Source organism: Mobula hypostoma, chromosome 2 (genome assembly GCF_963921235.1).
Source record: "Mobula hypostoma chromosome 2, sMobHyp1.1, whole genome shotgun sequence".
NCBI lineage: Eukaryota > Metazoa > Chordata > Chondrichthyes > Myliobatiformes > Myliobatidae > Mobula > Mobula hypostoma.
In genome coordinates, this window is record NC_086098.1 from 102137899 (window position 1) to 102153439 (window position 15541).

The 15541-nt window shown below is 36.9% G+C and overlaps 1 protein-coding gene across 1 annotated transcript in view; it reads left to right on the forward strand.

The window, feature by feature from the left end:
* Positions 1 to 15541, forward strand: part of ascc3 (activating signal cointegrator 1 complex subunit 3) — a 399975-nt gene that overhangs the window by 241754 nt on the left and 142680 nt on the right. The window contains exons 23-27 of the mRNA XM_063040308.1: positions 3949 to 4047; positions 4655 to 4823; positions 8476 to 8696; positions 9063 to 9148; positions 14336 to 14502. Of these exons, the coding sequence (XP_062896378.1) occupies positions 3949 to 4047; positions 4655 to 4823; positions 8476 to 8696; positions 9063 to 9148; positions 14336 to 14502 (742 nt within the window). The remainder of the gene's footprint in view (positions 1 to 3948; positions 4048 to 4654; positions 4824 to 8475; positions 8697 to 9062; positions 9149 to 14335; positions 14503 to 15541) is intronic.

Genomic DNA, 15541 nt, shown 5'->3' on the forward strand with positions numbered 1-15541 from the left:
AGGCATATTAGTGTGTGGTAGTGCAGGTCTGGAAAATAGGAAAAGAGACATAGCACGTTCAGGTGATATAGTAGAACTCTGTAAAAGGAAATGCAAGCTTTCACTTGAGATGGAATTGAGCTGTATCTAACACTCAAGCTTCATTTTGTTATTGGAAAGATTTGTATATTTCAAATTCGCCCTCTGTGATATGGCTTGGGAAATGAAGAAAATTCCAGTCAATTCCATGTGGGACTATTCAATGTGCATGTGTCGACTCTGGTTACCATAGAAAATATGTGGATATTTAAGTTATAGCAAATAATTTGGATTCATGCCTTTCTCTTTAAAATGTAATATTACTAACACCTTAAAGTAAATATATAATTTTTGATAGTGAACTAAAACAAAGGACTTTTTAAAGTTTGAAAACGACATTAAAATTTCAGATTATATTTTTTGTAAATCGTTATCTAAAGTTATATGTATTGAATTCAAGCAAGCATAACTGAAGAAAAACTTAGTAATTATATACCTCATGACTTGTAGATTAACTGTAATAATGATATTAATGATTTACAAAAACTGATAGCAATGATCCTTTCTTTAAGCTGTTGTTTTTTCGTAATCCTTATTTCCTAAGCTGTTCAAATTTCCCTGTGTACTTAATGTGAATTGTAATGTTATTAAAAATAAGATCATTATGGACAAAAGTACACTGGAAATTTCTTCTAAGCATTGCCTTCTGAAAATACTACAGCAATATTATGGATAATCCCTTGTGTGCTCCAAGTGTTTGCTGCCTTTCTTCTGAAACGTAGTATGATAAAACCCAATACAATGTTGTCAGTGAACACAGTGTGATCCATACCATTTGTTTACTAGGGAAGGTTGATTGGATAGTGTCTTAAAATACTTGTTTAAGAGAGGTATATACAATCAAAATTTTAAAAGCACTTCAGTTAATTCATTCTGTTTTAGAATGCAGTGACTTACTTTTCATATCAAAATTATTCTTCAACGGATATGCATACACAAAAAAATAGCAGCAAAGTATCAAGTGTATGCTTCCCTTGGTGTTTTATGACTTCATGGTTTTGATTGTAAATTGAGAATTGTGTTGGATGGATGATTTTCCAAAGTAAAGTTTAAGTCAAAGGTGTGGCAGTAATGCCATTCTGATTCTAATAGCATATTATTGGTGTTTTTGAGGTTCTATATCAGTAGTGGGTGCTTGCATAATTCCCAAGTCCACTATGTCTCACGAAGCAATATTACTGTAAATATCTACTTTCAATCATCCATACTATACAGTTTTATAGCTATTGCCATGTATTATCTAGTACTCATTCTCAAGTTCGCTGTACCTTTACAGTTATATTAACACTTTAGTATTTTAGTAGTTTTACCTAAGAGCAGACAAAATTGAAGTAGAAGGAAGCCATACAGCTCATCAAATTACTTCTAACTTAATGAATTCATACATAAACTTCTGTATTAACTCCATATCCTTGTCTGTTCCCGTTTTCCTTTTCTGAAAAGCTACAGACACGGAAAATCTAAAATAAAAATAGAAAATACTAGAAAAACAGCAGCATCAAAACAATGAAGTTACTGTTTCAAATCAAAGACGATTTATCAAAACTACTCTTCCTTAATTCTTTCACTGTTCCAAAATCTACTGCTCTTGGTCTTAAATAAAATCACTGACTGAGCATCCACAACTTCCCATAGAAGAGAACTCCATTGAAAATTTTCTAGGCTTCAGGTTAATACTGTAGTAAAACTATTACAGTACTTTTTTTTACAGTATTTATAGTACTTGACCGTAAAGAGAATATTTACATACTGTGTGCATGTAGGAGGAAGCAAATACTACCACAATAATGTGGTTTGGTTTTGAATTGTTGCAGATAGAACAAGTTATCAAAATATTTTTTAAATGGATATGGCTGGTCAAAACTGACAATTTTCTCATCAGTAACCAGGTCTTTTAGTCAAACTGGTAATCATAATTGCAGAGGATGAATGATGTTGCCAAAGTTTATTCAAACTCATAGAAACTTTATGAGTGTAAGGGCAGAAGAAATTAGAACTGTCATTAATATTAATGTTTAACTGCTGAAAAGAAGAGCACGTGCAGAGTTTACATCAATAGTCATAATGAAAATTTCAAAAAGTCTTACTATAACTACACAATTGGTCAGAACGTTACAGTACTTTCAGGTAGGTACTGTCCTTGAGCTGTTTCTGATGCAGTGAGGATTTTTTTCTTTTACAAAGAGGCATGTCATTTGTATTTGTTGATATGTATGTGCTCGATTGCTGAAATTTTAGACACTTGACAACTCAGCAATGGTGCTTCACAATGGATGTAGTAAACATTGGCTATAAAAACTGGGGATGGATCTGCATGCAATGGAAAGATAGAAAGGAATTTTAGGGGTTTTTTTGGTGTCAATGATTGCTGGATTGATAGCTTGTATTATCATGTTTGATTAATTTAATTAAGATCATATGTCATTAACATTCTGAACTTGACCGTAAAGAGAATATTTACATACTGTGTGCATGTTGAAGGAAGCAAATATTACCACAATAACGAGGTTTCAGGTAGAACAAGTTATCAAAGTATTTTTTAAATGGATATGGTTGGTCAAAACTGCTAGTTTTCACATCACTAATTTCTGCATGTTAGCAAAAGTCAGAAAAATCTGAAAATTGCATTGTTAAAAATATTTAACAATGCAACAGTGAATAATCTTAGTAATATCTTGAGCAGTTTCCAAGACGCCATTAACATTTTTAGAAGTTGTTTCTTTGTCCAAGATCTGCCTGTTGCATTTCTTCATTTAATCATTCAGTTTCTGCCATATTAAACAGTGCTCTTCCACTGGTTGTTTTTCGAGTACAATTTGACTAAATGAATGAAGGATCATTGGATTTCTTCTGAGTAACAGAAACCATTGGTTTCAACCCTGTCCTGCTTTTGCCTTGAATCAACACAGCAACAAAGCAATGCAAATAAAGATTCAGCAGAGGGAGTGCTGAGTTCATGTGAAGATATATGAAATGATCTGGTTTCTTGTGCATAGTTGTGGATAATTTATGTTCCAACTAAAAAGAAGTGGAAGAGCTTAATTAGAATTGCATTCTAGAAATCATGTTCATTTTCTTTTATTATTGAAGAACATGTGCATTGTGAAAGGGCTGTTAAAATAGCTATCTATAGACTATGGAAAATAGCATAGTCATCTGATTGAAAGGCCAGAATCAATAAGATGCTTGAAAAGTTTAAAATTGGCACAGATTTGGATAATAACAGTGAACATTTTTGGTTGAGATGCTGCATCAGGATTAAGAGTGAAGAGGGAAGATAACCCGTGTAAAGCGAAGATGGGAGGAGTGAGACAGTGGACATCATATATGATAGATAGAAGGTAAAGGTTACCTGAAACTGGAAAACGCAGTGTTCATATTGCGGGGTTGTAGATTACAAAGGCAGAATATGAGATGTTATCAATTGAGTCTCATCCAGATTTTGTATTGTATAAGCAATCCAGGATCTGTTTTAAAATTACTGAGCAGAGTCATGTGGTTTCTGTATATCAGATCATTTCTGCCAGCTACCTTCTCTTTGATGCAAATTAAGAATTTTTTCATTTCCAGATTCTGGTTGCCCCCTCTACCCCCAATCTTTAAGAGCAGTAGATATTTTTAATAATGGCTTTCCAAAGGGAATTGGATTAAAAATAAGAGGGAAAACAAAACATAGGAGAATTGGAAAGGAGTCAGGAAAAGAGAATAACAGGATTTCTCTTTGGATGAGGTGATGCAGATTCTGTGGCTGAATGACCTCATTCTTTGCTGTGTTATTGTTGTGACTATATTATTCCAGTATCATTTTCTTAAAGTGACTTTAAGTTACATTGGAGACTGAGAAAGAATTAATAACATTTGTCTTCACAGACTCATGGATCTGTAGGTGAGCCTTGGTGGATTTGGGTGGAAGATCCTGTGAATGACCACATATATCATTCTGAGTACTTCCTTCTCCAAAAGAAACAGGTGAGGTTTAACCACATTGGTTATACAATCCTGACATTTTCTTCATTGCTGCTGATTTTGTGGTTTGTGGTTGCTGGCACAGTAAAACAGAGTGATGTGTTGCTTCGGCTACTGGAACACATTTCCTAAAATTGTTCATTTAACCAATATTTGTTTACTATTTTATAGTGATCATAGCGAGTTCCTTAATTTTCATTACACTGTGTGGCCGAATATGTTATAAAGCTGTTGAGCAAGATGTAATGCTGAAATAAAAATCTTTGGCAATTGCATATTTCATTCATGTTTATCACAATGCACAATTTGCCATTTTCAAAGCAATATAAATTGACTGCTCTTAATTTTAAAAAATAAATTTATTAAATAATAGTAATGAAAGTACAGTATCACTTGCAAGATTACTCTATAAGAACAAGTATTGCTTTAAAAGGAAAAAATATATTTCGGGAGTAATCATGCATATTCTTTGTTTGAGGGATTTTGAATTGCATTTGTTTCAGGTTGTATGAAAAAGTTGTTAAATATCCAGTTGCAAATTTTTAATAAGTATCTTGGTGGAGGAAATTTAAAAACTCCTTCAATGCTTTGTTTTTTATGTTGATTGTAGGTTTTGTCTAAGGAACCGCAACTGTTGGTATTTACCATTCCTATATTTGAGCCGTTGCCCTCTCAGTACTACATCCGGGCTGTGTCTGATCGGTGGCTAGGAGCAGAGGCTGTGTGCATAATTAATTTTCAATATCTGATTCTGCCAGAGAGGCATCCTCCTCACACTGGTAATGTAACCATGAAGCATTTATTTATATATTACTGAGACATAGCAGTTGCCATTCTAGGTAGCTCTGTAATTTATGCAATGCACTGCTGGACAGTGCAAACAAGGTCCTGAGTTTGTTCCATAGCTGCAGTTAGATGATCTCTTTGTTAAGGTAATTGATAACAGAGATTCTACAACTAGCTGCAGCAACTCTGCAATAGATAAAGGACAAAAAGCAGCCAGATTTTTAAGAGCCTGATTACTCTGACTGGGAGTATAAGCATATGAATATTGGATCAAAATGGTTTGTAAGGCAACTCGCGTTTGAATAACTGATTAGCGCTCTTCACTCATGATCCCATATAAATAATAACTAATACCTTTATCAAGACTCTGTGGTAGCAATTTTGTCTTTGAGTCTGAAAGTTATTGTCCATGACTTGAGCACTTTAGCTAGACTACCATTTTTGTGCATCGATACAGGAAGGGTCATGATTGGAAATGTTTTTTTAAAACTAAAGCCACACTTCCTCAGAGATATATTCCCATGAAGCTGTTTGAAGAGAAACATAGCTTGTTGTGACATTCTGGCATGTAAAGTAAATGGAAGTAAATTTTTAAGGCTGATGTGCATCTAGCCATTATCGTTCCAAAGTCCATGATATCACTGCATGAGTTCCTCAAGGCAGAATCCAGTGCCCAACAATTTCAGCTGCTTCATTAGTGAGCTTTCTTGTATCATTTGTTTAGAAGTGGGGACATTCACTGAAGATTGTGCAATTTTCATTGCACGGACAGAGTGTAGGTGTTCAGCGAAACGGTCTCCCAGTCTGCGCCGGGTCTCGCCGATATATAGAAGGCCACATCGGAAGCACCGGACGCAGTATATCACCCCAGCCAATTCACAGGTGAAGTGATGCCTCACCTGGAAGGACTGTCTGGGGCCCTGAATGGTAGTGAGGAAGGAGGTGTAAGGGCATGTGTAGCACTTGTTCCACTTACAAGGATAAGTGCCGGGAGGAAGATCGGTGAGGAGGGATGGGGGGGACGAATGGACAAGGGAGTCACGTAGGGAGCGATCCCTGCGGAAAGCAGAGGTGGGGGGGAAGGGAAAGATGTGCTTAGTGGTGGGATCCTGTTGGAGGTGGCAGAAGTTACGGAGGATGTCTACTATAAGCCTATGGACTCTCACAGCTATCAGGACTATTCCTCTTGTCACCCTGTCTCTTGCAAAAATGCCATCCCCTTCTCACAATTCCTCTATCTCTGCCGCATCTGCTCTCAGGATGAGGCTTTTCATTTCAGGACGAAGGAGATGTCCTCCTTTTTTAAAGAAAGGGGCTTCCCTTCCTCCACCATCAACTCTGCTCTCAAATGCATCTCTCCCATTTCACACATGCCTGCTCTCACCCCATCCTCCCGCCACCCCACTCGAAATAGGGTTCCCCTGGTCCTCACCTACCACCCCACCAGCCTCCGGGTCCAACATATTATTCTCCGCCAGAGAAAGCAGGATCCCCCAGTGGCCACACATTTTAATTCCGTGTCCCATTCCCATTCTGATATGTCTGTCCACAGCCTCCTGTACTGTCAAGATGAAGCCACACTCAGGTTGGAGGAACAACACCTTATATTCCGTCTGGATAGCCTCCAACCTGATGGCATGAACATTGACTTCATTAACTTCCATTAATGCCCCACCTCCCCCTCATACCTCATCCATTATTTATTTATACACATATACACACACACACACACACACACACACACACACACACATTCTTTTTCTCTCTCTCTCTCCTTTTTCTCCCTCTGTCCCTCTCACTATACTCCTTGTCCATCCTCTGGGCTTTTCCCCTCCGCCTTTCTTTCTCCCTTGGCCTCCCGTCCCATGATCCTCTAATATTGCCAATCAACTGTCCAGCTCTTGGCTCCATCTCTCTCCCCCTCCTGTCTTCTCCTATCATTTTGGATCTTCCCCTCCCCCTCCCTCTTTCAAATCTCTTACTAGCTCTTCTTTCAGTTAGTCCTGGCGAAGGGTCTCGGCCCGAAACATCGACTGTACCTCTTCCTAGAGGTGCTGCCTGGCCTGCTGCGTTCCCCAGTAACTTTTATGTGTGTTGCTTGAAATTCCAGCATCTGCAGATTTCCTCATGTTTGCGTCTTGGTCTTTCCTTTAATGATAGATTCATTTGGATCAGCAACATAAATACTGAACTGAAAGCTTTTCTAACTGGCATAACAAAACAAAATACTCTCAATGGGTTCTCCACAGCTCCAAGACTTCAACACTATTCAGGATGGCAGATCACTTGACCTCTGCCTCACAACTGACATTCATTCCCTCCACACTGGTGTACAGTTGTTACAGTGTGTGCCATCTATAAAATAGACTGCAGTTACTTACCTATGGTACTCCAACAACATCCGATGGCCTCTATCTCAAAGAAGCATAAGGGTTTCAACCACATTCAAACACCACTACCTGAATGATTTTCTCCAATTAATATCACTTTGATTGGCATCACAGTCTTAGAGCCTAGAACTCCCTCCCCAATTGCTTTTTGGAAGATCATTCACTAGGACTACAGAAGTTGAAAATGGTGTTTCACCACCGTCTTCCCAAAGGCAAATGGCAATAAGTGTTGTAGTGATACCTTCAAGCTGAAACTTGAATAAGTAGGATGATTTGCTGTTTCTGTCACCCTGTTGCACAACATTTCACTGTTGCATTTGCCCTTCGAACAACAATAAGTATACTTAAAATGAACGAATTAGTTAAAAAGGATCTTTGTGATTGAAAACATGAGTGATTTTAAGCAGTTTTTCATTAAAATATGTTTCATACAATGAAAATGTTATACTTATCACTATATTCCTCTTTCATGCTCTTATTTTCATTAATGAAATCTAATGAACTAGAAAGTGAACAAATACACAATTTTGTGCATGACCCCAGCAACAAAATCTTTTTGTGTGGGTGATCCAGGATGTTTTACACATATAGCATACATGAGGACCTTACTGTACTAGTAGGGGGATAAAGAGTAGGATCCTGCTGAGAGATTGGGGGTTAGATCTGGTTTTCTAGAGATAATAGAGCAAAAGTCAAGTTCAATAGGTGAAAGCAAGCCATAGGCTTTGATGGACTGAGGTAAGAGGTCAAGAATTGGTCGGATAGTTAATAGTGCCTGGTGGTTACGTTAGAGGACAGGCAACTGGAGGCTAAAGAGATTAGTGATCAAGGATGTTGGGTGGATAGCAATTTAGCCAGGTCCAATTAGAAATCAGTTGTTAAGGTTATTGTGCACTCTGTGGGATAACAACAATGAGGCTGGTGGGGATGGGATGGGAAGGAATTTTTTTAAAAAAGGAGGAAGACGGGTGACTAGGACATCACAATGTTGGGAAAAGTAAAATTGAATTTCCTTTAACTAATACCAGAGCTGGGCCTGTTGCTTTGCCTTGTGTTGTCTGTGTTTCTATTTGGATATTATATTTTTAGTGTTTTATATTTTTTCGTGTCTTTCTTTATTAACTACTGTAGTTAAAGTTTTGTCATTTGCACTTGTGTTCAAAGCTGTGTTCCAGTTTGTATGATGTGCATTCACTCGTATCTCTTGAGGTATTTCTCACATGTATTGCACATTTATATTACCTGTACTTTGCAGAGTTGCTTGATCTGCAGCCTTTGCCCATCAGTGCTCTGGGAAATCGGGAGTATGAAGCCCTGTACAAGTTTACTCACTTCAACCCGATCCAGACTCAGATCTTCCATACCGTTTATCACACTGACTGTAATGTACTGCTCGGAGCTCCAACGGGTTCAGGAAAGACGGTTGCAGCTGAACTGGCAATATTTCGAATTTTCAACAAATATCCAACATCAAAGGTTATTTTTGGTTTAAATTTTAAATTATCTTTTTAAGTGTTTTGGCTGAAATATTTATATCAGTATTTTGTTTAATCTTCATAATAAAGTATCTTACACTACTGGGGTAAACAAAAATCATCTTTGTTTTCCAGCTCAAAACAGACATTAATAGTTTTGACTGCCATTACACTTCCTTCCCAATATTCCCTCTTTAATGACAGTGGAGCTGCTCCTCAGGTGCAGCAGTAACTGACAATTAATTTCATAGCCTATATTGATACAATGATTACTCAATGTGTATTTTTATATTGGAAATATGGTGCATTAGGGATTTCGACTCCTGAAGCTTGATTTTATTATTTTTGAACTTTGTATAATTTGTAGGCAGTTTATATTGCTCCTCTCAAAGCACTCGTACGTGAACGAATTGAGGATTGGAAAATCAGAATTATGGAAAAACTGGGTAAAAAGTAAGCATCACATCTATTGCAATCTAATAGAACAATTCATGAACCCTTTATCAATGCTTCTGATTATCATTGCAGTTAATTCTTTTTGATTCCATAATAGGCTTGCCTTACAGTTCTCATGCTTTTAATAAAGTACTCAACATTTATGGAAATATGTGGCGTAGATAAAACTGATTTAGCAATCACGAAAATAGTTCTGTAAATGTTTGTCTGTTTGAGTTGTGATGGTTTCAGTTCATGCATTTTCAGATGCATATTCCACTTGTAACTCTTCAAGTAATTTATTCAATCCCATTTCAGAGTAACATTTTAAAAAGGGGGTGAAGGAAAGATAATTTTGGGGAGTGTTAGTTTTATATTTCAATTTATTTTCATGTAAGATGCTGCTGAATAGCTTAAACAATGTCACTTATTAAAAAGGACAGAGAAAACAAAGGCTCTTTTTAGTTTAGTATTCCTTATCTTTTTTTGTCAACATTTTACTCGAAGTGGTTATGATGAAGGATCATTGCCCAAAAACAATAGTTGTGTTCCTTGCTTCAAATTTGCTGCTTGACTTGTATGTTTCTGATATTTGCAGTTTTAATGTCATATTTTCAATATATGCAGTAGTTTGCTTTCGGAAGTGTGAGCCTTGGTGTGACAATCTTTAAAGAACTTAAACTTGATGTTTTAATTTTAAAGGGAATCACTAAAGAATCATTGGCACAGGTTCCAAACTACCTCCCTTGTACCAATGATTTAACAAGGCTACAAGTGCATTGCAATCTTTAATTTTAATTCCAAGTCTGAATGTGATTGTAATTATCCTTTTGTATTGACATAAAAATCAATGCATAAATTCAATTGGATGTATTGGTTGTTGTGTTCCAATTAAATTACATAAATTCTTAAACATTTCCAGGGTTGGCACATAGAAAATTCTGTATAATCCCAGTACTTAGAAGAGAAGGGAGAGAAAACCAGGTAGTCTGACATAAATAGTAGGAACAATTTCTGGAGTCTGTATTCAAGGAGATAATAATGTGCACTTAGAAAGTGATAATGGGATAATGCTAAGTGATTTCATATTGTGAAAAGGAAATAATGTTTGTCATATCTGTTCATTTTTTGAATTTATAACTAGTAGAATAAATAAACAATGAATTAATCCATATGGTGTATTTGAGCTTTCTGGTGTTTGATAAGGCACCACACAAGATATTATTAAAGAAAAGTGAAGTTCATGGGTTTGGAATATATATCGTCATGAACAAGATAATGGATAGAATAAGTAGTTTTATTTTGTGTTGTGAGATCATGAAAGGTGAGGTGCCACAGAACTTTCTGCTAGGATCCTAGCTATTCACAATCTATTTCAATTATCTGAATGAGAGGAAAAAGTTTAATATATACATTTTGTGTTTGCATTGTGGCTTGTGATGAGAAGGTCCAGAAGCTTCAGGAGTATCTAGCTACCATTTGTAAATGGTCAAGTACATGACAAATGGAACATAGAGGTGTATAAGATGATGAGAGGCATTGATCGTGTGGATAGTCAGAGGCTTTTTCCCAGGGCTGAGATGGTTGCCACAAGAGGACACAGGTTTAAGGTGCCAGGGAGTAGGTACAAAGGAGATGTCAGGGGTAAGTTTTTTATGCAGAGAGTGGTGAGTGTGTGGAATGGGCTGCTGGCAACAGTGGTGGAGGCAGCTACGATAGGGTCTTTTAAGAGATTTTTGCATAGGTACATGGAGCTTAGAAAAATAGAGGGCTATGGGTAAGCCTAGTAATTTCTAAGGTAGGGACATGTTCAGCACAACTTACTGGGCCGAAGGGCCTGTATTGTGCTGTAGGTTTTCTATGTTTCTATAATGTGGAAATTTGTGGACTTCCAGTTAAGATGGCGATGGCTTAGTCGCCTAAAGCTGTTGCTTCGTTTTATTTCTTGTCTCCGCACTTCTTCTTTCCTTTTTTTCACTCCAGATTGTTAAAAAACTTTCCCCCCTGCTTGCGAATATGCCTGTCTTACAATGGCTTCAAAGACCACCAAATCGGGGGGAAAAAGACGTTCCTGCGGCTGGTTCCTCTGCCGAGATAGTTTCCATTTTGGAACAGCACCGGCAAAATACAGTATCCGAACTTAAGTCTGAATTTAAGACTTATTTCGGTTTGTTGGAATCCAAATTAGATCAAATTAATTCCAAAGTGGAGGCTCATGCCAAACGTCTTTCTCTTCTTGAGTGTGCTACTGATGATTTAAAATGTCGCTTTCACGATATGGAAACTGCTTGCTCCAGCTTGAGGGATTATAACAGCAAGTTAATATCCAAAGTTACGGATATGGAAGGTCGGAGTAGACGTCAAAATTTACGAATCCTCGGTTTGCCGGAGGCTATCGAAAGTGGTTCTTCAGTTGAATTTTTCTCTACTTTACTTTGTGAGATTTTTGGGGATGATATTCTTCTGACCCTACCCAAGTTAGACAGAGCTCACAGTACTTTTATGCCTAAGCCAGAATCGGGCCGTAGGCCGCACCCAGTAATTCTGTTTTTATCGCTCTAAGGTGAAAAACCTTTTGATTATGGAAGCATGTTGGAGAAGAAAGCTGGAATACAAGGGTCAATCTATCCGTATTGTCGAGGATTATGCTCCCCAAGTTCTGAGTCTACTTGCCAAATGTAAAGGAGTAATGAAAGAGTTCTACAATCGTGGACTCAGGCCCTCTCTGCATTTTCCAGCTCATCTCCGAATAACTCTTGCTACTGGAGAAAAAAAGTGGTTTAACTCAGTTACAGAAGCTCAGAAATTTATCGAATGTCTCTCTGCTACTTCCATTTCCTCAGATTTGGTTTGATTATTTAAAATGGTGGACAAGTGCTTTTTTTTTTGCTTCGTTTTTTTTCCTGATCTTTCTTTTTCAAGTCAGTGAATTTTTTTCATAGTTTCTCGCAGGTAGGTTACTAGGTAAAGTTTGTGTATGTGTTTCTTGGTTCATATCTTTTGGACTATTATTTTGAGTTAAGCTTAATACATTTTGGTGGAATTGTTTTTCTTTTCTCTTTTTGAAGATCTTTTCATATACAATTGTTTTGCAACTTTTGAACAACAGTCTGCAAAGTTTAACCTACCTAATACTCATTTCTTTAGATATCTTCAAATTAGACATTTTATTAACCCTTTAATACCAAATTTTCCTGAGATGCCCAGGAAAAATGTTGTGGACTTGTTTCGTTGTATAAACCCATTGGGTAAAAATCTAATATCTACTGTTCGTGGTAAGTTAGCGACCTTGAGGCGTGCCCCCTTTGATAAAATTAGAACTACCTGGGAGCATGATTTAAGTATTTCTCTGACCGACGAGGTTTGGAATTCAATTCTTAAGTCAGTTAACTCAACCTCTTTCTGTGCTCACCACTGCCTTTTGCAGTTCAAGGTTGGACATAGGGCTCATATGTCTAAAGCCAAATTATCGCGGTTCTATTCTGATATTAGTCCCTTTTGTGACAAGTGTATAGTGGGCGAGTCTTCTCTTACCCACATGTTGGGCTTGTCCCAGTTTGGAGAAATTTTGGAGAGATGTCATTTTAACTTTATCCCATATCCTTAATTGCCATTTAGAACCTAACCCTTTGATTGCTCTTTTTAGCATCTTGGGTGAAGTTGACAAACGTTTAAGGCCAACTAAACAGCAAACATTGTCTTTTGCCTCTCTTTTGGCTAGACATTTAGTTCTGGGTGGAGAGATGTTGCCCCACCCACTCATGCTGAATGGCTAACCCTAACCCTAATGCTTAGACCTTGAAAAGATTCATTTTTCACTTCTTAATTCGGACATAAAGTTCCATAAGGTGTGGGGACCTTTTCTTGATTATTCTCATAACTCCTCTTCAGATTAAAGGTTTATCTTCCTTTTTTTTCAGTGTTTTACATCCAGCTTTCTTTTCTGGTTAACTTTTTTGGGTGTTTTTGTTATGATGTGAAATATAGTTTAGGTAGTAGGCAATACACTTTTTTTTTTGACCTTCACAGCTCTGTGGCAATAAAACCTCTGGTTAGCTTTTCTTTATATCGTAATGGTTGGCTTGGAGTGCGTAGTTGGAGGGTGGGGTGGAAACTAACTTTATGCGATTTTATTTTGGGTGCTTTTTCTTTACTGTTATCAATTGTACATCAGACACGTTGGTTTTGCACTGTATAAGTCTCCTTTTTGTTGGTGGTTTTTTTTGTTCCAATGTAGAAATTCATTTAAAAAACTAATAAAAAAGAAAGAAATTTGTGAAGTCATCATCTTGGTGGAAAAAGAATCTTCTTATAGAATGTATTTTTTTTTAGTGGTGAAATGTTGAAAGGTCTTGCTTTGCTGTTCAGAAGTACACAAATCACAAAGTTAGCATGTTGGCACACAGGATGCTAACCGTGTGATTTTTTTTGGTGTGAACTGATAGCTTACTGCAACTATATAAGGCTCTGTTGAAACCTAACCTGAGAATATTGTGTATAAGTCTGATCCCTAAGAAAGAATAGACTTGTGATATAAATCAGCCTGGTTTCTTGCATGTGGAGACTTCTGTCCATTGAGGAGTTATTAAATGGATCAGTGGCATAATCTGATAGAAACATGCAAACTTCTTATAGAATTTGACAGGATAGATCCAGGAATAATGTTTCCCTTGATTGGAATGTCTAGAACCAGGATTCACAGCTGTAAAATAGGAAGCTATACATGAGATTAAAGATGAAAAGAAATTTTTTCACCCAGATAGTAGTGTCTCTGTGGAACTCTCTACCCCAGAAAGCTGTGGAGGCTGTTTCTGAACATTTTCAAGTCGGAAATTGATAAGTTTGGATGTTAGGGGAGTCAAAGGACACAAGAAAGTGGCATTGTGGTAGATGATCTTCCGTAATCATACTAAATGTCAGAATAGCTATAAGAAGCCAAATGATCCAGTGTTTTTGTTCAACTGAGTCCAGTGCAACTTTCCTAAATCTTCAACGTAATGCCAAGTTACATAAGTTCTGAAGAACTTTGCTTCAAATGCAGAGGAATTAAGAAAGAGTATAATCTCCAGTTACACATTTCCATTTAATATCTATTCCCCCTTTATGTTTGTGAAAAGCATCAAGTTATTTAGTAATCTATAGCCGTTCAAAAAAAATACATTCTGTATTATTCACATCTTATGCTTAATGTATATTTTTCTTTAGTGTAGTGGAATTGACTGGGGATGTGACTCCAGATATGAAGGCGATCAAAGAAGCAGATCTCATTGTCACAACCCCAGAGAAATGGGATGGCATCAGCAGAAGTTGGCAGAATAGAAGTTATGTCCAAAAAGTGGCTATCCTCATCATAGACGAGATCCATTTACTAGGTAATTATTGAATATACAATGGATTTAGATACATTGACATCCATAATTCTGTATATTATATTCCTTTCTGTTCTGTAACTCTCATCCCATTGTTTTCATTTCCTACATAAAATGTTAGTTTTGCCATGTGCTTCTTCTATAAGCATGCTACAATAACCTCACATATCTTTTCTTTAAGTGATCCTTTTTTTCCAAAAAGAATATATGCATCGCAATGAGAAAACAGCCAAGTGGTTTCCAGGCAGGCCTCTGGTAACACTGTTGTGAGCACTACAATACATGGGTACAGAAGTAATTCTTGAAAGCTTATCCACCTGAGCAATGTAACTTGAATTTTCAAGAATATAATGCTGTCCATATTAGTGTTTATAAATTTAAATTATAAGTTTATTCTCCTTGGATCTACATTATAAAGCTTTTACAAAAATTGAAATTTTTTGATTCTATACTCACAACTCTATGATTAAAATTAAAATCAATGGACAATAAAATTAACAGTTTGATCATGAGGGCAGAAAACTGGTGATGAAGTAAAAATTTCTTGGACGATTTTGGTAGAACTATCTAGAATTAAATAACATTGTGCAACATCAGAAGTTCACAGGCTGCATGCAGCATACTGCACACCCAATAGGTGATATGAGATTTCTCCAGATTTAGGCATTAGGGTATCATGAGCAGCATGGCTTCTAAATTCAAGCTGATGACCAAGGGGGTTAGTAGTAGAGAGGAAATGAAATGATGTGTTGATATCAATGGGTGTTAAAGTTGAAATGATTGCTTGTCAAATTGGAACATTAATACCTTAGACTTTGGGGTTCACACAGTCAAGATGTGCCTTGGAGATCCAATGTGGATGCAGGGGTTTTGATAGGGGCGGTCTTTCATAGGCTCTGATGCAGGGGTAATAATGGTAATGAAAAACTGAAAGGGAAGCAATTTACTCATGTCAACCATTCCAGACTAGTGTTGTACTGGATCATATTGTTCTGGGTTGCTCAAAGATGTTCACTCCTCAACAGCATGATCCAAGCTCCCC